The 23285-nt window shown below is 48.0% G+C and overlaps 2 protein-coding genes across 2 annotated transcripts in view; both read left to right on the top strand.

Annotated features, from left to right (window-relative positions):
* The first annotated feature begins 9251 nt into the window (after positions 1-9251).
* On the top strand, positions 9252-16478 carry LOC140126052 (estradiol 17 beta-dehydrogenase 5-like). Its single transcript, XM_072145117.1, has 9 exons — positions 9252-9656; positions 11219-11386; positions 11581-11697; positions 12434-12511; positions 13231-13353; positions 13432-13544; positions 13619-13784; positions 13906-13988; positions 16400-16478. The coding sequence occupies exons 1-9, from the start codon at positions 9483-9485 to the stop codon at positions 16440-16442; spliced, it is 1065 nt and encodes a 354-aa protein (XP_072001218.1). The 5' UTR covers positions 9252-9482; the 3' UTR covers positions 16443-16478.
* Positions 16426-23285, top strand: part of LOC140126053 (prostaglandin F synthase 1-like) — a 30639-nt gene continuing 23779 nt past the window's right edge. Inside the window, exon 1 of the mRNA XM_072145119.1 lies at positions 16426-16565. Coding sequence (XP_072001220.1) covers positions 16560-16565 — 6 coding nt within the window. The 5' untranslated portion in view covers positions 16426-16559. The remainder of the gene's footprint in view (positions 16566-23285) is intronic.

The following is a 23285-nucleotide window of genomic DNA, read 5'->3' as shown; positions in this document are numbered from 1 at the left end:
CATGCTGACCCCTGACCACTGCTGGCTATGATAGAAAGGTGTCAGGACGAACAGGACATGGCAGCTCGCTGTGTATGGGGGGTGTAGTCACAGAGGGGTCAGAGCGTCCATGCTGACCCCGGACCACTGCTGGCTATGATAGAAAGGTGTCAGGACACACAGGACATGGCAGCTCGCTGTGTATAGGGGTGTAGTCACAGAGAGGTCAGAGCGCCCCATGCTGACCCCTGACCACTGCTGGCTATGATAGAAAGGTGTCAGGACACACAGGACATGGCAGCTCGCTGTGTATGGGGGGTGTAGTCACAGAGGGGTCAGAGCACCCATGCTGACCCCTGACCACTGCTGGCTATGATAGAAAGGTGTCAGGACACACAGGACATGGCAGCTCGCTGTGTATGGGGGATGTAGTCACAGAGGGGTCAGAGCGCCCATGCTGACCCCTGACCACTGCTGGCTATGATAGAAAGGTGTCAGGACACACAGGACATGGCAGCTCGCTGTGTATGGGGGGTGTAGTCACAGGGAGGTCAGAGCACCCATGCTGACCCCTGACCACTGCTGGCTATGATAGAGAGGTGTCAGGACACACAAGACATGGCAGCTCGCTGTGTATGGGGGGATATATTCACAGAGGGGTCAGAGCGCCCATGCTGACCCCTGACCACTGCTGGCTATGATAGAAAGGTATCAGGACACACAGGACATGGCAGCTTCCTGTGTATGGGGGGTGTAGTCACAGAGAGGTCAGAGCGCCCATGCTGACCCCTGACCACTGCTGGCTATGATAGAAAGGTGTCAGGACACACAGGACATGGCAGCTCACTGTGTATGGGGGGTGTAGTCACAGAGGGGTCAGAGCGCCCATGCTGACCCCTGACCACTGCTGGCTATGATAGAAAGGTGTCAGGACACACAGGACATGGCAGCTCGCTGTGTATGGGGGGTGTAGTCACAGAGAGGTCAGAGCCCCCATGCTGACCCCTGACCACTGCTGGCTATGATAGAAAGGTGTCAGGACACAGGACATGGCAGATCGCTGTGTATGGGGGGTGTAGTCACAGAGGGGTCAGAGCACCCATGCTGACCCCTGACCACTGCTGGCTATGAGAGAAAGGTGTCAGGACACACAGGACATGGCAGCTTGCTGTGTATGGGGAGTGTAGTCACAGAGGGGTCAGAGCGCCCATGCTGACCCCTGACCCCTGCTGGCTATGATAGAAAGGTGTCAGGACACAGGACATGGCAGCTCGCTGTGTATGGGGGGTGTAGTCACAGAGGGGTCAGAGCGCCCATGCTGACCCCTGACCACTGCTGGCTATGATAGAGAGGTGTCAGGACACACAGGACATGGCAGCTCGCTGTGTATGGGGGGTGTAGTCACAGAGGGGTCAGAGCACCCATGCTGACCCCTGACCACTGCTGGCTATGATAGAAAGGTGTCAGGACACACAGGACATGGCAGCTCGCTGTGTATGGGGGGGTGTAGTCACAGAGAGGTCAGAGCGCCCATGCTGACCCCTGACCACTGCTGGCTATGATAGAAAGGTGTCAGGACACACAGGACATGGCAGCTCGCTGTGTATGGGGGGGTGTAGTCACAGAGAGGTCAGAGCGCCCATGCTGACCCCTGACCACTGCTGGCTATGATAGAAAGGTGTCAGGACACACAGGACATGGCAGCTCGCTGTGTATGGGGGGTGTAGTCACAGAGGGGTCAGAGCGCCCATGCTGACCCCTGACCACTGCTGGCTATGATAGAAAGGTGTCAGGACACACAGGACATGGCAGCTCGCTGTGTATGGCGGGATGTAGTCACAGAAGGGTCAGAGCGCCTATGCTGACCCCTGACCACTGCTGGCTATGATAGAAAGGTGTCAGGACACACAGGTCATGGCAGCTCGCTGTGTATGGGGGGTGTAGTCACAGAGGGGTCAGGGCGCCCATGCTGACCCCTGACCACTGCTGGCTATGATAGAAAGGTGTCAGGACACACAGGACATGGCGGCTCGCTGTGTATGGGGGGTGTAGTCACAGAGGGGTCAGGGCGCCCATGCTGACCCCTGACCTCTGCTGGCTATGATAGAAAGGTGTCACGACACACAGGACATGGCAGCTCGCTGTGTATGGGGGTGTAGTCACAGAGGGGTCAGAGCGCCCATGCTGACCCCTGACCACTGCTGGCTATGATAGAAAGGTGTCAGGAGACACAGGACATGGCAGCTCGCTGTGTATGGGGGATGTAGTCACAGAGAGGTCAGAGCGCCCATGCTGACCCCTGACCAATGCTGGCTATGATAGAAAGGTGTCAGGACACAGGACATGGCGGCTCGCTGTGTATGGGGGGTGTAGTCACATAGGGGTCAGGGCGCCCATGCTGACCCCTGACCTCTGCTGGCTATGATAGAAAGGTGTCACGACACACAGGACATGGCAGCTCGCTGTGTATGGGGGTGTAGTCACAGAGGGGTCTGAGCGCCCATGCTGACCCCTGACCACTGCTGGCTATGATAGAAAGGTGTCAGGAGACACAGGACATGGCAGCTCGCTGTGTATGGGGGATGTAGTCACAGAGAGGTCAGAGCGCCCATGCTGACCCCTGACCACCGCTGGCTATGATAGAAAGGTGTCAGGACACACAGGACATGGCAGCTCGCTGTGTATGGTGGTGTAGTCACAGAGAGGTCAGAGAGCCCATGCTGACCCCTGACCACTGCTGGCTATGATAGAAAGGTGTCAGGACACAGGACATGGCAGCTCGCTGTGTATGGGGGGTGTAGTCACAGAGGGGTCAGAGCACCCATGCTGACCCCTGACCACTGCTGGCTATGATAGAAAGGTGTCAGGACACACAGGACATGGCAGCTCGCTGTGTATGGGGGGTGTAGTCACAGAGGGGTCAGAGCGTCCATGCTGACCCCTGCTGGCTATGATAGAAAGGTGTCAGGACACAGGACATGGCAGCTCGCTGTATATGGGGGGTGTAGTCACAGAGGTCAGAGCGCCCATGCTGACCCCTGACCACTGCTGGCTATGATAGAAAGGTATCAGGACACAGGACATGGCAGCTCGCTGTGTATGGGGGGTGTAGTCACAGAGGGGTTAGAGCACCCATGCTGACCCCTGACCACTGCTGGCTATGATAGAAAGGTGTCAGGACACACAGGACATGGCAGCTTGCTGTGTATGGGGGGTGTAGTCACAGAGGGGTCAGAGCGCCCATGCTGACCCCTGACCACTGCTGGCTATGATAGAAAGGTGTCAGGACACACAGGACATGGCAGCTCGCTGTGTATGGGGGGGTGTAGTCACAGAGAGGTCAGAGCACCCATGCTGACCCCTGACCACTGCTGGCTATGATAGAAAGGTGTCAGGACACACAGGACATGGCAGCTCGCTGTGTATGGGGGGTGTAGTCACAGAGGGGTCAGAGCGCCCATGCTGACCCCTGACCACTGCTGGCTATGATAGAAAGGTGTCAGGACACACAGGACATGGCAGCTCGCTGTGTATGGGGGGTGTAGTCACAGAGGGGTCAGAGCACCCATGCTGACCCCTGAGCACTGCTGGCTATGATAGAAAGGTGTCAGGACACACAGGACATGGCAGCTCGCTGTGTATGGGGGGTGTAGTCACAGAGGGGTCAGAGCGCCCATGCTGACCCATGACCTCTGCTGGCTATGATAGAAAGGTGTCAGGACACACAGTACATGGCAGCTCGCTGTGTATGGGGGGTGTAGTCACAGAGGGGTCAGAGCGCCCATGCTGACCCCTGACCTCTGCTGGCTATGATAGAAAGGGGTCAGGACACAGGACATGGCAGCTCGCTGTGTATGGGGGGTGTAGTCTCAGAGGGGTCTGAGCACCCATGCTGACCCCTGACCACTGCTGGCTATGATAGAAAGGTGTCAGAACATACAGGACATGGCAGCTCACTGTGTATGGGGGGTGTAGTCACAGAGGGGTCAGAGCGCCCATGCTGACCCCTGACCTCTGCTGGCTATGATAGAAAGGGGTCAGGACACAGGACCTGGCAGCTCGCTGTGTATGGGGGGTGTAGTCACAGAGGGGTCAGAGCACCCATGCTGACCCCTGACCACTGCTGGCTATGATAGAGAGGTGTCAGGACACACAGGACATGGCAGCTCGCTGTGTATGGGGGGTGTAGTCACAGAGGGGTCAGAGCTCCCATGCTGACCTTTGACCACTGCTGGCTATGATAGAAAGGTGTCAGGACACACAGGACATGGCAGCTCACTGTGTATGGGGGGTGTAGTCACAGAGGGGTCAGAGCGCCCATGCTGACCCCTGACCACTGCTGGCTATGATAGAAAGGTGTCAGGACACACAGGACATGGCAGCTCGCTGTGTATGGGGGGTGTAGTCACAGAGGGATCAGAGCGCCCATGCTGACCCCTGACCACTGCTGGCTATGATAGAAAGGTGTCAGGACACACAGGACATGGCAGCTCACTGTGTATGGGGGTGTAGTCACAGAGGGGTCAGAGCGCCCATGCTGACCCCTGACCACTGCTGGCTATGATAGAAAGGTGTCAGGACACACAGGACATGGCAGCTCGCTGTGTATGGGGGGTGTAGTCACAGAGGGGTCAGAGCACCCATGCTGACCCCTGACCACTGCTGGCTATGATAGAAAGGTGTCAGGACACACAGGACATGGCAGCTCGCTGTGTATGGGGGTGTAGTCACAGAGGGGTCAGAGCACCCATGCTGACCCCTGAGCACTGCTGGCTATGATAGAAAGGTGTCAGGACACACAGGACATGGCAGCTTGCTGTGTATGGGGGGTGTAGTCACAGAGGGGTCAGAGCGCCCATGCTGACCCATGACCTCTGCTGGCTATGATAGAAAGGGGTCAGGACACAGGACATGGCAGCTCGCTGTGTATGGGGGGTGTAGTCTCAGAGGGGTCTGAGCACCCATGCTGACCCCTGACCACTGCTGGCTATGATAGAAAGGTGTCAGAACATACAGGACATGGCAGCTCACTGTGTATGGGGGGTGTAGTCACAGAGGGGTCAGAGCGCCCATGCTGACCCCTGACCTCTGCTGGCTATGATAGAAAGGGGTCAGGACACAGGACATGGCAGCTCGCTGTGTATGGGGGGTGTAGTCACAGAGGGGTCAGAGCACCCATGCTGACCCCTGACCACTGCTGGCTATGATAGAGAGGTGTCAGGACACACAGGACATGGCAGCTCGCTGTGTATGGGGGGTGTAGTCACAGAGGGGTCAGAGCTCCCATGCTGACCTTTGACCACTGCTGGCTATGATAGAAAGGTGTCAGGACACACAGGACATGGCAGCTCACTGTGTATGGGGGGTGTAGTCACAGAGGGGTCAGAGCGCCCATGCTGACCCCTGACCACTGCTGGCTATGATAGAAAGGTGTCAGGACACACAGGACATGGCAGCTCGCTGTGTATGGGGGGTGTAGTCACAGAGGGATCAGAGCGCCCATGCTGACCCCTGACCACTGCTGGCTATGATAGAAAGGTGTCAGGACACACAGGACATGGCAGCTCACTGTGTATGGGGGTGTAGTCACAGAGGGGTCAGAGCGCCCATGCTGACCCCTGACCACTGCTGGCTATGATAGAAAGGTGTCAGGACACACAGGACATGGCAGCTCGCTGTGTATGGGGGGTGTAGTCACAGAGGGGTCAGAGCGCCCATGCTGACCCCTGACCACTGCTGGCTATGATAGAATGGTGTCAGGACACACAAGACATGGCAGCTCGCTGTGTATGGGGGGTGTAGTCACAGAGGGGTCAGAGCGCCCATGCCGACCCCTGACCACTGCTGGCTATGATAGAAAGGTGTCAGGACACACAGGACATGGCAGCTCGCTGTGTATGGGGGTGTAGTCACAGAGGGGTCAGAGCGCCCATGCTGACCCCTGACCACTGCTGGCTATGATAGAAAGGTGTCAGGACACACAGGACATGGCAGCTCGCTGTGTATGGGGGGTGTAGTCACAGAGGGGTCAGAGCACCCATGCTGACCCCTGACCACTGCTGGCTATGATAGAAAGGTGTCAGGACACACAGGACATGGCAGCTCGCTGTGTATGGGGGTGTAGTCACAGAGGGGTCAGAGCGCCCATGCTGACCCCTGACCACTGCCGGCTATGATAGAAAGGTGTCAGGACACACAGGAAATGGGTCGCAAATAAACCATTAAGGGGTTAATTGAGGATATCCTTGTGATGGAGGATGACGGGCGCGTCCTCCCTCTTGCACAGTCCTCTATGACTTTCTCTTATGTTCTGTCGTTCCTCAAGGTCTCCACGAGAAAACAATCGGAAGGTGAAGGGGCGGCGAGGGTTAATACGGGGAAAATCTGCTTAGTAATGGTGACTGGTGACTACATCGTGACATTCAGCGATATGTGAAGCAGATGCAGCAGATGCAAAGGAGACTCCTTTACTATGTGCAGATTGTTTCCTGAAATACTCTGTGCTGCTCGTGTTCATCAGTCTGTGATCCATGTGTCTCCTGTCCTCACACTGCTGTGCTCTAAGTTCTCTGCATTGAGGTGTTCCTACAATCTCTTCCTTCCGTCAGGCTCCTGGTTATTGCAGCAGTCACTCACACAAGGTGGAGAGATTCAAAGCAGAGAGTTTAGAGCACAGCAGTGTGAGGACAGGCCTCCGAAAGCTACAATCCTAGAATATTAATCTATATATCACAGTCCTGCTGCTACTAACAACATACACCATGATATGATTACACATCTCTCCGGGGTCACTACCTAAATCTAGCTGCACAGAGCACAGCACACAGCAGTGTGAGGACATGCCCCCAGTGCAATCCATATCACACAAGCCTGCTGGTACTAACAACATAGACAAAGGTACGATTACATATCTGTCTGGGATGAATACCTACTACTATCTGCACAGAGCACAGCAGTGTGAGGACACGCCCCCAGTGGAATCCATATCACACAAGCCTGCTGGTACTAACAACATAGACAAAGGTACGATTACATATCTGTCTGGGATGAATACCTACTACTATCTGCACAGAGCACAGCAGTGTGAGGACACGCCCCCAGTGAAATCCATATCACACAAACCTGTTGTTACTAACAACATAGACAAAGGTACGATTACACGTCTCTCTGGGATGAATACCTAATATTATCTGCACAGAGCACAGCAGTGTGAGGGTAATCCCCTAGTGCAATCCTGGAGTATAAATCAATATCTCACAGGCCTGTTGCTACTAACAATATAGACAAAAGTATGAGTACACATCTCTCCAGTGTCAATAACTGCAGAGAGCACAGAGCACAGCAGTGTGAGGATAAGCCCCAGTGCAATCCTGGAGAGTAAATACATATTTCACAGGCCTGCTGCTACTATCATTATAGGTAAAGGTATGGCTACACATCTCTCTAGGGTCAGTACCTGCAGAGAGCACAGAGCACAGCAGGGTGAGGACATTCCCACAATACAATCCTAGAGTATAAATCCATATTTCACAGTCCTGCTGCTACCAACAACATAGACAACATCTCTCCAGGGTCAATATCGGACAAGGGGGGCCAGACTGTGGAGGAATAGGGTAACCTGGGGGGCATTTGTCCCCTATAGTCTGGTTTTATAAGGACGACATAATCCGTACATAACAGTCTGGAGGTCACATGACCCGGCCAATAATATGGTAATTTGCATTTTCAGGGAAGACTTTGATCTGTGCCGTCAGAGCTCCCCCCAGGGCGTGAAATCTGTAAATTTACTATGTCAGTGACTGAAAATGTAGTCTAAGAGAAACGTCACGAAACTTCTGCGCTGGCGGGGGCCGTGACGAGATGTAATCTCTTAGAACAGTCTACAAGAATTATAATCAGAAATAATAATGATAATTTATAGTGATTAATAGACATGTATGGAAACAGCGCCACACCTGTGCATAGGTTGTTCTGGGTATTACAGCTCAGGTGCCCTGCAGTACCACACACAGCCACTGGGGGCAGAAGTTACGTAATAATAATCATAATGTATAAGTATGGCAGAGATCCAGTTACGACACTGTGTTATCTAAGCAGGTCATCGGGTGCAGTCACCCGCCCCGGGCTCCCAGAGCACATGAGCGACACGTGCAGCCATATCTATATCCTCAGGACACAGATCTGAATGAACTGGATCCTGCAACATATTATTATACCGGGAACACACTAGGAATGTCACATCCCACCAGAGGGGGCACTGTGATGTCAAAGAGACCCTGCTACTATATGGGGGCACTAAGGCGGGGGGGGCTACGAATAGAAGGGGGAACCAAGGTACCAGCACTAAGGTGGCTACTAATGTACCAGCACTAAGGTGGCTCGTGGTCAGGTGGCTCCGATGACTGTCGGACGCCCCGGAGTCTGGGTCATCCATAAAGGGGATTGTTGTCTGATATCCTCGATTTTACGCAGCATAGATCCTCCTGTTATCCCATATAATCGGTTATATAAGGGACGCACATTATATGACTGTGACATAACTGCCCTATTACATATAGAATCACTCATCGAATCCAATAATCCGGCGCCTCATGATCCGGAAATCTCATTAATCCAGATTATCCAACTGTTCTATCCACTCTCTATGGGCTATGAAAAAAAAGAGGATGTAAAAGGCGGGGCCTGACTACACAGAGGTGGTTTGTAGTCTGTTACCATAGATACAAAGAGGTCACCGCAGAAAGCGGATCTACAAAGCAGGAGGAGTATAAGGTGCCGATAATTTCACCTGAAGATACTTCTACAAACCCATAGATCATAAGAAAAGTTTGTAATATCCTCACACTGCTGTGCCCTTAGTTCTGTGCTAGGATCTGTTTCACGGTCTATCCCCTCTGCTCACTGCTGTAGTGTTTAGAAATCTGCCACCACTTGGAGTCACGGCATTGGGGAGGGGCTATGGAGCAGGTGCACAGAGCACAGCAGTGTGAGGACACCATCTGGAAGGTGTTACAATATTGGATTATTAATGCATTGATCGCAGGACTTCAGACACTGCTGCATTTCTGGGAAAATATAGTATAATTACAATACGGTCCCCAGGATTGGAGCTCCTCCAAGAGCACTGGATCCTCACACTGCTGTGCTCTGTTCTTTCTGCTATAGACTGCTTGTCAGTCTCTCTCCTGTGAGTAAATCCATGCTGTCGCAGGTTTCTGGGTGAACAACATCAGTTACAGAGAGTCTCAAGCTCAACGGAGCAGCACCATGCACAGAACACAGAGCACAGCAGTGTGAGGACAGCTACAATCCTGCAATACAAATCCAATTATTAACTCTTAAATTCCAAAAGTAAGAATTCTGCGAAAGTATGTTATTTAGGGGCGCGGTGTGGGGTACTCAGCACTTTTCCAGAGTTACTTCCCCCCTTCCCTCCTCTGTGTTTCGGAATTTGGAATTATGACAACTACGGCACAAACAAGCGGAGGCTCCTCTTCCTGCGGATGGGGGATGGGAGTGAAGCTTCTTCTACGCATAGTCAGGACTATCTGCCGAGAACTGATAGTCACTCACAGGTTAAACTCCACCGAGTCGTCATGGCCGTAGAGCCCAGCGTCCTCCTCAACGATGGCCACAGGATCCCCGTCATTGGATTCGGGACATTTGCCCCAGAAAAGGTAAGTAGTGGGGCAAATACCTGACCTACTGAAGGAGCACCCTGGCCATGACCACCCTAACCCTGACCACATGGTCTAGCGGCTGTCACCCAAGGTCCTGGCTAGTAGAGGAGATCCCAAGCTGGAGGTGCCCTCTAAATTATGAGGCACGGTACCGTGGACATTGTTCTTTTTGGACATGTCCACCTTTATGCTTCTCAAAAATTCAGGGGCACAAGGATGTAGTCAGAGGGGAACCTGCCCCATTGCTCAGAGTGAGAAGGACCTGCAAGGGTCTGGGATTGATTGATGTGAATAGAGAACACAATTGGTACTTTTATGGAGGGGGTCACCTTTGAAAATCCAAAATATGGACCACATCGGGGGCGGGACCCAAAAATGCTGACAAAAAATAATGGTCACAACAGGAGGCGGAGCCAATATACAAGTCGCAGCAGGAGGAGGGACCAAAAATATTAGCCCCAGCAGGAGGCGGGACATAAAGTACAAAAAAGCTACAAAAGTACTAGTCACAACAGGAATGGGACCAAAAAATTCTAGTCACAAGAGGAGGAGGGACCAAAAAGTATTAGTCACAACAGGAGGCGGGACTAAAAATGCAAGTCACTAGAGGAGACAACCTACAAAAATACAAGTCACAACAGGAGGGTAGACCAGAAATAAAAGTCACAACAGGTGGGGAGACCAAAAATTCTAGTCTCAACAGGAGACTAAAAAATTGTAGTCTCAAGAGGAGTTGGGTCTCAAATATGCTGGTCACAACAGGAGTCGGGACCAAAAATACTAGTCACAACAGGAGGCGGACCAAAAATACTAGTCACAACAGGAGGTGGACCAAAAATACTAGTCACAACAGGAGGTGGACCAAAATACTAGTCACAACAGGAGGTGGACCAAAATACTAGTCACAACAGGAGGCGGACCAAAAATACTAGTCACAACAGGAGGCGGACCAAAAATACTAGTCACAACAGGAGGTGGACCAAAATACTAGTCACAACAGGAGGCGGACCAAAAACATTAGTCGCAAAAGGAGGGGAGAGCAAAAATACAAATCACAACAGGAGGTGGACCAAAAATACTAGTCACAACAGAAGACAGGACCAAAAATACTTGTCACAACATGAGTTGGACCAAAAATACTAGTCACAACAGGAGGGGAGACCAAAAATACTAATCACAACAGAAAATGGAACCAAATATAAAAGTCACAACAGACAGGACCAAAAATATTAGTCACAGTGGGAGGCTGGAAGAAAAATGCTAGTCACAACAGGAGGGGAGGCCAAGAATACTAGTCACAACAGGGGGAGGGACTCCAAAATTATTGTCACAATACAGGACAGGACTAAAAAATGCATCCACCACAGGAGGCAGGACTGTGTAGTAGAGGATGGGACCAAACATTGTAACAACAGGGGTGGGACGTAAAAATACTGGCCAGAATAAGGGACTCCAGTCACAACAAGGGGGCTTCTAAATAATTGGGCCCCTTACTATGCCTCAGTCTATGACTACTACCACTGACATGACTTACCTGCACTGACCCTTAATATCTACAGTTTCCTAAGAGCATGGCCGGAGAGGCGACAAAGGAGGCCATAGATGCCGGCTACCGCCATATTGACTCCGCCTACTTGTACGGCAACGAGGTGGAAGTGGGCCGTGCCATCAAGGAGAAGATTGCAGATGGTACCGTACGGAGAGAAGACTTGTTCTACACTGGAAAAGTAAGAAAATACATTTTCTATGTTTAAATTAGAACAGAACCCAAAAATATTATGTGAAGAGCCTTAAATGGTGAAATTGTGAAGATCCTCCGCCACCACCAGGGGGAGCTCACTGCAGGGGAATGTATACATCATCAGCTCCCCCTGGTGGCGGCTCCGTTGTGTTATAATTGTGGATCTCCTGTGTCTTCCAGCTCTGGAGCACCTTCCACACCCCGGATCTGGTGCGCCCTGCTCTGGAGAAGTCCCTAAAAGACGTGCAGTTGGATTACTTGGATCTTTTCCTCATTCATGTCCCTGTGGATTTTAAGGTGAGATATTGGGGCACCTGGCACTATTTATGGGAGCACCCACCTGGCTCTGTTTACAGTGGCTCCCTCCTAGCACTGTATATGGTGGCACCCTGCTGGCACTACTTATGGGGGCACCCTCCTGGAACTGTATACGGTGGCACCCTGCTGGCACTGTATATAGAGGCAGCACGGTAGCTCAGTGGTTAGCACTACAGCCTTGCAGCGCTGGTGCCCTGGGTTCAAGTCCCATTCAGATCAACATCTGAAAAGAGTTTGTATGTTCTCTCTGTGTTTGCTTGGGTTTCCTCCGGGTCCTCCAATTTTCTCCCACACTCCAAAACATACTGGTAGGTTGATTAGATTGTGAGCCCCATTGGGGACAGGGACTGATTTGGCGAGTTCTGTGCAGCGCTGCGTAATCTGTGTGCGCTATATAAATAAAAGAATTATAATTATTATATGGTGGCACCCTGCTGGCACTATTTTTGGGGCACCTTCTTGGCGCTGTTTATAGTGGCACCCTCCTGGCAATACTTCTGGGGGCACTCTCTTGGCACTGTTTATGGTGGCACCCTGATGGCACAATTTTTGGGGGACCCTGCTGTCACTACTTATGGGGCACCCTGCTGTCACTACTTATGGGGGTGACCTGCTGCCACTACCTATGGGGGCACCCTGCTGGCACTATATATGGGGGCACCCTGCTGGCATTACTTATAGGGGGCACCCTCCTGGCACAATTTGTGTTTTCCAGCCTTCAGAAGATCTGGTTCCTGTAGATGAGAATGGGAAGTATCTGTATAACAACACAGACCTGCGGGATACCTGGGAGGTGAGTGGCGGTATTATACTATATTATGCTATATTATGCTATATTATACTATATTATACTATATTATACTATATTATACTATATTATGCTATATTATACTATATTATGCTATATTATACTATATTATGCTATATTATGCTATATTATACTATATTATGCTATATTATGCTATATTATACTACTATATTATACTATATTATGCTATATTATACTATATTATACTATATTATACTATATTATGCTATATTATACTATATTATACTATATTATACTATATTATGCTATATTATGCTATATTATACTATATTATACTATATTATGCTATATTATACTATATTATACTATATTATACTATATTATGCTATATTATACTATATTATACTATATTATGCTATATTATACTATATTATACTATATTATACTATATTATGCTATATTATACTATATTATACTATATTATGCTATATTATACTATATTATACTATATTATGCTATATTATACTATATTATACTATATTATACTATATTATACTATATTATGCTATATTATGCTATATTATACTATATTATACTATATTATGCTATATTATACTATATTATGCTATATTATGCTATATTATACTATATTATACTATATTATGCTATATTATACTATATTATGCTATATTATACTATATTATATGTGAATGATCCCCTCCTCCCATGTCACCTACCTGCAGGCCATGGAGTGCTGTAAGGACGCCGGACTTGTGAAATCTATAGGGGTCTCCAACTTTAACCGCAGGCAACTGGAGCTCATCCTACAGAAACCCGGACTGAAGTACAAGCCCGTCTGTAATCAGGTGCCATCAGAACCTCCCTGGTGTCAGTCCTCACTGCAGTTCTGGCTTTCTATTCATTCTAATCATTGTCTTCTGTAGGTCGAGTGCCACCTGTACCTGAACCAAAGCAAGCTGCTGGGGTTCTGCAGGTCCAATGACATTGTGCTGGTGGGGTATAGCGTCCTGGGGTCCAGCCGGGATGAGTCCTGGGGGTGGGTACCGTTATAACGAGGGGGCGGGGCATATTATAATTGGTTTTTATTAATCTGATCCCGTATATATACAGGATTGGTAACGACGCCCCAGTGCTGCTGGAGGACCCAGTTCTGAATGCCGTAGCCCATAAGCTCGGTCGGACCCCCGCCCAGGTGGCGATGCGGTACCTGCTGCAGCGGGGGATCGTGGTTCTTGCAAAAAGCTTCACCCCGGCCCGAATCAGGCAGAATTTACAGGTACTTAGAGAACCCAACCCTAAAATTATAACTGGGTATATACAGAGATATCCAGCAGGGGGCGACCCTGAGCAGAGCAGATGGAGATGCCCTTTAACACGTCCCTCTGCTTCCATCCCAGGTCCTGGATTTCCAACTCTCGGAAGAAGACATGGACTCCCTCCACCAGAGGAATAGGGATCTGCGGTACGACAGCATGGCCATGTGAGTGTCACCACCGCCCTGCCGTGTAAATGCTCTAATAATACCGCCATATAGTGCTCTAATAATACGGCCATATAGTGCTCTAATAATACGGCCATATAGTGCTCTAATAATACCACCATATAGTGCTCTAATAATACCACCGTATAGTGCTCTAATAATACCACCATATAGTGCTCTAATAATACCGTCATATAGTGCTCTAATAATACCACTTTATAGTGCACTAATAATACCGCCATATAGTGCTCTGATAATACCGCCATGTAGTGCTCTAATAATACCGCCATGTAGTGCTCTAATAATACCGCCACATAGTGCTCTAATAATACCACCGTATAGTGCACTAATAATGCCGCCATATAGTGCTCTAATAATACCGCCATATAGTGCTCTTATAACATCACCATATAGTGCTCTAATAATACGGCCATAGAGTGCTCTAATAATACTGCCATATAGTGCTCTAATAATATCACCATATAGTGCTCTAATAATACCACCATATAGTGCTCTAATAATATCGCCATATAGTGCTCTAATAATACCACCATACAGTGCTCTAATAATATCGCCATAAAGTGCTCTAATAATATCTCCATAAAGTGCTCGAATAATACCACCATATAGTGCCCTAGTAATATCACCATATAGTGCTCTAATAATACTACCATATAGTGCTCTAATAATACCACCAAATAGTGCTCTAATAATACCGCCATATAATAGTCTAATAATACCACCATATAGTGCTCTAATAATACCGCCATATAGTGCTCTAATAATATCGTAATATAGTGCTCTAATAATACCACCATATAGTGCTCTAATAATACCACCATATAGTGCTCTAATAATACCACTGTATAGTGCACTAATAATACCGCCATATAGTGCTCTAATAGTACCGCCATATACTGCTCTAATAATATCAACATATAGTGCTCTAATAATATCACCATATAGTGCTCTAATACCACCATATAGTGCTCTAATAATACCGCCATATAGTGCTCTAATAATACCACCATATAGTGCTCTAATAATACCACCATATAGTGCTCTAATAATACCACCATATAGTGCTCTAATAATACCACCATATAGTGCTCTAATAATACCATCATATAGTGCTCTAATAATACCACCATATAGTGCTTTAATAATACCACCGTATAGTGCACTAATAATACCGCAATATAGTGCTCTGATAATACCGTCATGCAGTGCTAAAAAATACCGCCATGTAGTGCTCTAATAATACAGCCATATAGTGCTCTAATAATACCACCGTCTAGTGCACTAATAATACCGCCATATAGTGCTCTAATGATACCGCCATATAGTGCTCTTATAACATCACCATAAACTGCTCTAATAATACTGGCATATAGTGCTCTAATAATATCACCATATAGTGCTCTAATAATAACGCCATACAGTGCTCTAATAATACCACCATATAGTGCTCTAAAAATACCGCCATATAGTGCACTAGTAATATCACCATATAGTGCTCTAATGATACCGCCATATGGTGCTCTAATAATATCACCATATAGTGCTCTAATAATAACGCCATACAGTGCTCTAATAATACCACCATATAGTGCTCTAAAAATACCGCCATATAGTGCACTAGTAATATCACCATATAGTGCTCTACTGATACTGCCATATAGTGCTCTAATAATATCACCATATAGTGCTCTAATAATAACGCCATACAGTGCTCTAATAATACCACCATATAGTGCTCTAAAAATACCGCCATATAGTGCACTAGTAATATCACCATATAGTGCTCTAATGATACCGCCATATGGTGCTCTAATGATACCGCCATATAGTGCTTTAATGATACCACCATATAGTGCTCTAATAATATCACCATATAGTGCTCTAATAATACCGCCATATAGTGCTCTAATGATACCGCCATATAGTGCCCTAGTAATACCGCCATATAGTGCTCTAATAATACCACCATATAGTGCTCTAATAATACCGCCATATAGTCCTCTAATAATATCCTTATATAGGTCTCTAATAATACCACCATATAGTGCTCTAGTAATATCTCCTTATAGTTTCCTGGTAATATTTCTATACACTGTCCTAATAATACCGCCATGCAGTAACATAATACTATACATTTTACACTATGGACATATAATAATATTGCGTCTTAGCATTACTGCCATGTAGTGCTCTAATATAATCAGCGCCTCTATAATAGCGCCATATAGTGACTCAGCTACAGTGTCCTACATCACCTATACAGAGAGGCACAGCGGCCCCTACAGGACATGTATATAACTGCACCCGCGGCTGTAACTCCTTCACTGCTGGTGTTTGTTCTTTAAACCAAATACAAATAAAGTTTTCTTTTGTTTCTGATGTTTACCCAGGTGGAAGGATCATCCGAAATACCCCTACCATGATGAATATTAACACCGCCACCCCTGACAATAAAAGCCCTTCATCCTGTGATGTGTTCTGTGTTACTACATGAAGGGCCCAGGTCAGAGGTCATATCCGATACTGGATGCTGAATAACCATGACAAATCATGTCTGTAAGTGAAAGGAGCGACACCTAGTGGTAGCTATTATAGCAGTGTAATGGCTGGTGCACACCCACCCGTATACATAGAGAGGTCACCTACACATCTACTTATGTCACATTATATAACATATCAACTGTAATAGTGAGTGCAGCTCTGGGGTATAATAAAGGATGTAACTCAGGATCAGTACAGGATAAGTAATGTCATGTATGTACACAGTGACTGCACCAGCAGCAGAATAGTGAGAGCAGCTCTGGAGTATAATACAGGATGTAACTCAGGATCAGTACAGGATAAGTAATGTCATGTATGTACACAGTGACTGCACCAGCAGCAGAATAGTGAGTGCAGCTCTGGGGTATAATACAGGATGTAACTCAGGATCAGTACAGGATAAGTAATGTCATGTATGTACACAGTGACTGCACCAGCAGCAGAATAGTGAGTGCAGCTCTGGAGTATAATACTGGATGTAACTCAGGATCAGTACAGGATAAGTAATGTCATGTATGTACACAGTGACTGCACCAGCAGCAGAATAGTGAGTGCAGCTCTGGAGTATAATACAGGATGTAACTCAGGATCAGTACAGGATAAGTAATGTCATGTATGTACACAGTGACTGCACCAGCAGCAGAATAGTGAGTGCAGCTCTGTAGTATAATACAGGATGTAACTCAGGATCAGTACAGGATAAGTAATGTCATGTATGTACACAGTGACTGCACCAGCAGCAGAATAGTGAGTGCAGCTCTGGAGTATAATACAGGATGTAACTCAGGATCAGTACAGGATAAGTAATGTCATGTATGTACACAGTGACTGCACCAGCAGCAGAATAGTGAGAGCAGCTCTGGAGTATAATACAGGATGTAACCCAGGATCAGTACAGGATAAGTAATGTCATGTATGTACACAGTGACTGCACCAGCAGCAGAATAGTGAGTGCAGCTCTGGGGTATAATACAGGATGTAACTCAGGATCAGTACAGGATAAGTAATGTCATGTATGTACACAGTGACTGCACCAGCAGCAGAATAGTGAGTGCAGCTCTGGGGTATAATACAGGATGTAACTCAGGACCAGTACAGGATAAGTAATGTCATGTATGTACACAGTGACTGCACCAGCAGCAGAATAGTGAGTGCAGCTCTGGGGTATAATATAGGATGTAACTCAGGATCAGTACAGGATAAGTAATGTCATGTATGTACACAGTGACTGTACCAGCAGAATAGTAAGTGCAGCTCTTGGGGTATAATACAGGGTGTAACTCAGGATCAGTACAGGATAAGTAATGTCATGTATGTACAGTGACTGCACCAGCAGCAGAATAGTGAGTGCAGCTCTGGGGTATAATATAGGATGTAACTCAGGATCAGTACAGGATAAGTAATGTCATGTATGTACACAGTGACTGCACCGGCAGCAGAATAGTGAGTGCAGCTCTGGGGTATAATACAGGATGTAACTCAGGATCAGTACAGGATAGTAATGTCATGTATGTACAGTGACTGCACCGGCAGCAGAATAGTGAGTGCAGCTCTGGGGTATAATACAGGATGTAACTCAGGATCAGTACAGGATAAGTAATGTCATGTATATACACAGTGACTGCACCAGCAGAATAGTGAGTGCAGCTCTGGGGTATAATACAGGATGTAACTCAGGATCAGTACAGGATAAGTAATGTCATGTATGTACACAGTGACTGTATGCAGGGATCTCCTGAGCTCCCCCTAGTGGTGGTGACAGACATGTGACTGCGTTATACGATGGATTTGGAGCTGGTATCAGGAGTAGGAGCCATGGGGGGGGGGGGGGTGATATTTAATGTACAGTAATATGATGGAGGAGGAGCTCGGCAGGGAAAATGAACTCTCTTAGTCTTAGAGGGTGCAGCCGTCATACCTGTCACTGCCTAAAATGATGTAATGTGGGGGAGGGGGAGGACTGGATGATACAAGCCTAAACCTGGAGCACAAAGAAAAATATCCACATGACCTCCTCTGCCTTTATATAGTCAGCACCGGGATCATGGGAACATCTGCCCTGGTACTGGGTGCAGTGGTGTAACAACATCCGTAGCGGTTGCTACGGGGCCCGGGTCTCACATGGGGCACGGATGAACAGCAGAGACAACATTTACAAATGCATACTGGGGCGATGGGACCGCACTTGCGCAGAAATCCTGATAATCTGGTTTTTGCTTAAACAAAAAAAGAAACATAAAAGAAACAAACCCGGCACCTGACGTGAGACTGAGAAATGCAAGTCACCTCCAGGATCCATCATCCAAGACACCGAGGAGGGGTCACACAGGTTCATAGGTCACTGTTACATAAACATCACAGAAAAATCTACAATAATGTCCATAGTGAGAGGGTCCATATTACTATAGGAGTCTGGGGTCCATATGACTGGTCCTTTGGTCTGGGGTCTGTATTACTATAGGGGTCTGGGGTCCATATGACTGCTACTTTGTCTGGTCTGAGGTCTGTATTACTATAGGGGTCTGGGGTCCATATGACTGGTACTTTGTCTGGTCTGGGGTCTGTATTACTATAGGGGTCTGGGGTCCATATTACTATAGGGGTCTGGGGTCCATATGACTGGTACTTTGTCTGGTCTGGGGTCTGTATTACTATAGGGGTCTGGGGTCCATATGACTGGTACTTTGCCTGGTTTGAGGTCTGTATTACTATAGGGGTCTGGGGTCCATATGACTGGTCCTTTGTCTGGTCTGGGGTCTGTATTACTATAAGGGTCTGGGGTCCATATGACTGGTCCTTTGTCTGGTCTGGGGTCTGTATTACTATAGGGGTCTGGGGTCCATATGACTGGTACTTTGTCTGGTCTGGGGTCTGTATTACTATAGGGGTCTGGGGTCCATATGACTGGTACTTTGTCTGGTCTGGGGTCTGTATTACTATAGGGGTCTGGGGTCCATATGACTGGTACTTTGTCTGGTCTTGGGTCTGTATTACTATAGGGGTCTGGGGTCCATATGACTGGTACTTTGCCTGGTTTGAGGTCTGTATTACTATAGGGGTCTGGGGTCCATATGACTGGTACTTTGTCTGGTCTGGGGTCTGTATTACTATAGGGGTCTGGGGTCCATATGACTGGTACTTTGTCTGGTCTGAGGTCTGTATTACTATAGGGGTCTGGGGTCCATATGACTGGTACTTTGTCTGGTCTGGGGTCTGTATTACTATAGGGGTCTGGGGTCCATATTACTATAGGGGTCTGGGGTCCATATGACTGGTACTTTGTCTGGTCTGGGGTCTGTATTACTATAGGGGTCTGGGGTCCATATGACTGGTACTTTGCCTGGTTTGAGGTCTGTATTACTATAGGGGTCTGGGGTCCATATGACTGGTCCTTTGTCTGGTCTGGGGTCTGTATTACTATAAGGGGTCCATATGACTGGTACTTTGTCTGGTCTGGGGTCTGTATTACTATAGGGGTCTGGGGTCCATATGACTGGTCCTTTGTCTGGTCTGGGGTCTGTATTACTATAGGGGTCTGGGGTCCATATGACTGGTACTTTGTCTGGTCTGGGGTCTGTATTACTATAGGGGTCTGGGGTTTATATGACTGGTACTTTGTCTGGTCTGGGGTCTGTATTACTATAGGGGTCTGGGGTCCATATGACTGGTACTTTGTCTGGTCTTGAGTCTGTATTACTATAGGGGTCTGGGGTCCATATGACTGGTACTTTGCCTGGTTTGAGGTCTGTATTACTATAGGGGTCTGGGGTCCATATGACTGGTACTTTGTCTGGTCTGGGGTCTGTATTACTATAGGGGTCTGGGGTCCATATTACTATAGGGGTCTGGGGTCCATATGACTGGTACTTTGTCTGGTCTGGGGTCTGTATTACTATAGGGGTCTGGGGTCCATATGACTGGTACTTTGCCTGGTTTGAGGTCTGTATTACTATAGGGGTCTGGGGTCCATATGACTGGTCCTTTGTCTGGTCTGGGGTCTGTATTACTATAAGGGGTCCATATGACTGGTACTTTGTCTGGTCTGGGGTCTGTATTACTATAGGGGTCTGGGGTCCATATGACTGGTCCTTTGTCTGGTCTGGGGTCTGTATTACTATAGGGGTCTGGGGTCCATATGACTGGTACTTTGTCTGGTCTGGGGTCTGTATTACTATAGGGGTCTGGGGTTTATATGACTGGTACTTTGTCTGGTCTGGGGTCTGTATTACTATAGGGGTCTGGGGTCCATATGACTGGTACTTTGTCTGGTCTGGGGTCTGTATTACCATAGGGGTCTGGGGTCCATATGACTGGTACTTTATCTGGTCTGGGGTCTGTATTACTATAGGGGTCTGGGGTCCATATGACTGGTCCTTTGGTCTGGGGTCTGTATTACTATAAGGGTCTGGGGTCCATATGACTGGTCCTTTGTCTGGTCTTGGGTCTGTATTACTATAGGGGTCTGGGGTCCATATGACTGGTACTTTGTCTGGTCTGGGGTCTGTATTACTATAGGGGTCTGGGGTCCATATGACTGGTACTTTGTCTGGTCTGGGGTCTGTATTACTATAAGGGTCTGGGGTCCATATGACTGGTCCTTTGTCTGGTCTGAGATATGTATTACTATAGGGGTCTGGGGTCCATATGACTGGTACTTTGTGTGGTCTGGGGTCTGTATTACTATAGGGGTCTGGGGTCCATATGACTGGTACTTTGTCTGGTCTGGGGTCTGTATTACTATAGGGGTCTGGGGTCCATATGACTGGTCCTTTGTCTGGTCTGGGGTCTGTATTACTATAGGGGTCTGGGGTCCATATGACTGGTCCTTTGTCTGGTCTGGGGTCTGTATTACTATAGGGGTCTGGGGTCCATATGACTGGTACTTTGTCTGGTCTGAGGCTGTATTACTATAGGGGTCTGGGGTCCATATGACTGGTACTTTGTCTGGTCTGAGGTCTGTATTACTATAGGGGTCTGGGGTCCATATGACTGGTACTTTGTCTGGTCTGGGGTCTGTATTACTATAAGGGTCTGGGGTCCATATAACTGGTACTTTGTCTGGTCTGAGGCTGTATTACTATAGGGGTCTGGGGTCCATATGACTGGTACTTTGTCTGGTCTGAGGTCTGTATTACTATAGGGGTCTGGGGTCCATATGACTGGTGCTTTGTCTGGTCTGGGGTCTGTATTACTATAGGGGTCTGGGGTCCATATGACTGGTACTTTGTCTGGTCTGAGGTCTGTATTACTATAGGGGTCTGGGGTCCATATGACTGGTACTTTGTCTGGTCTGGGGTCTGTATTACTATAGGGGTCTGGGGTCCATATGACTGGTCCTTTGTCTGGTCTGAGGTCTGTATTACTATAGGGGTCTGGGGTCCATATGACTGGTCCTTTGGTCTGGGGTCTGTATTACTATAAGGGTCTGGGGTCCATATGACTGGTACTTTGTGTGGTCTGAGGTCTGTATTACTATAGGGGTCTGGGGTCCATATGACTGGTACTTTGTCTGGTCTGAGGTCTGTATTACTATAGGGGTCTGGGGTCCATATGACTGGTACTTTGCCTGGTCTGAGGTCTGTATTACTATAGGGGTCTGGGGTCCATATGACTGGTCCTTTGTCTGGTCTGGGGTCTGTGTTACTATAGGGGTCTGGGGTCCATATGACTGGTACTTTGTCTGGTCTGAGGCTGTATTACTATAGGGGTCTGGGGTCCATATGACTGGTCCTTTGTCTGGTCTGGGGTCTGTATTACTATAGGGGTCTGGGGTCCATATGACTGGTCCTTTGTCTGGTCTGGGGTCTGTATTACTATAGGGGTCTGGGGTCCATATGACTGGTACTTTGTCTGGTCTGAGGCTGTATTACTATAGGGGTCTGGGGTCCATATGACTGGTACTTTGTCTGGTCTGGGGTCTGTATTACTATAAGGGTCTGGGGTCCATATGACTGGTACTTTGTCTGGTCTGGGGTCTGTATTACTATAAGGGTCTGGGGTCCATATGACTGGTACTTTGTCTGGTCTGGGGTCTGTATTACTATAGGGGCCTGGGGTCCATATGACTGGTACTTTGTCTGGTCTGAGGCTGTATTACTTTAGGGGTCTGGGGTCCATATGACTGGTACTTTGTCTGGTCTGAGGCTGTATTACTATAGGGGTCTGGGGTCCATATGACTGGTCCTTTGTCTGGTCTGGGGTCTGTATTACTATAGGGGTCTGGGGTCCATATGACAGGTACTTTGTCTGGTCTGGGGTCTGTATTACTATAGGGGTCTGGGGTCCATATGACTGGTACTTTGTCTGGTCTGAGGTCTGTATTACTATAGGGGTCTGGGGTCCATATGACTGGTCCTTTGTCTGGTCTGGGGTCTGTATTACTATAGGGGTCTGGGGTCCATATGACAGGTACTTTGTCTGGTCTGGGGTCTGTATTACTATAGGGGTCTGGGGTCCATATGACTGGTACTTTGTCTGGGGTCTGTATTACTATAGGGGTCTGGGGTCTGTATTACTATAGGGGTCTGGGGTCCATATGACTGGTCCTTTGTCTGGTCTGGGGTCTGTATTACCATAGGGGTCTGGGGTCCATATGACTGGTACTTTGTGTGGTCTGGGGTCTGTATTACTATAGGGGTCTGGGGTCCATATGACTGGTACTTTCTCTGGTCTGAGGTCTGTATTACTATAGGGGTCTGGGGTCCATATGACTGGTACTTTGTCTGGTCTGGGGTC

The sequence above is a fragment of the Engystomops pustulosus genome, chromosome 4 (genome assembly GCF_040894005.1).
Source record: "Engystomops pustulosus chromosome 4, aEngPut4.maternal, whole genome shotgun sequence".
NCBI lineage: Eukaryota > Metazoa > Chordata > Amphibia > Anura > Leptodactylidae > Engystomops > Engystomops pustulosus.
The sequence above is the reverse complement of the archived record's forward strand: the minus strand, read 5'-3'. Positions and strand labels throughout refer to the sequence as shown.

Coding starts and splice junctions, on each gene's coding strand:
- LOC140126052 (XM_072145117.1), top strand. CDS start 9,483: ATGGGGGATGGGAGTGAAGCTTCTTCTACGCATAGTCAGGACTATCTG. Junction 13,354..13,431: donor ACAAGCCCGTCTGTAATCAG/GTGCCATCAGAA, acceptor TGTCTTCTGTAG/GTCGAGTGCCACCTGTACCT. Junction 13,545..13,618: donor AGCCGGGATGAGTCCTGGGG/GTGGGTACCGTT, acceptor GTATATATACAG/GATTGGTAACGACGCCCCAG.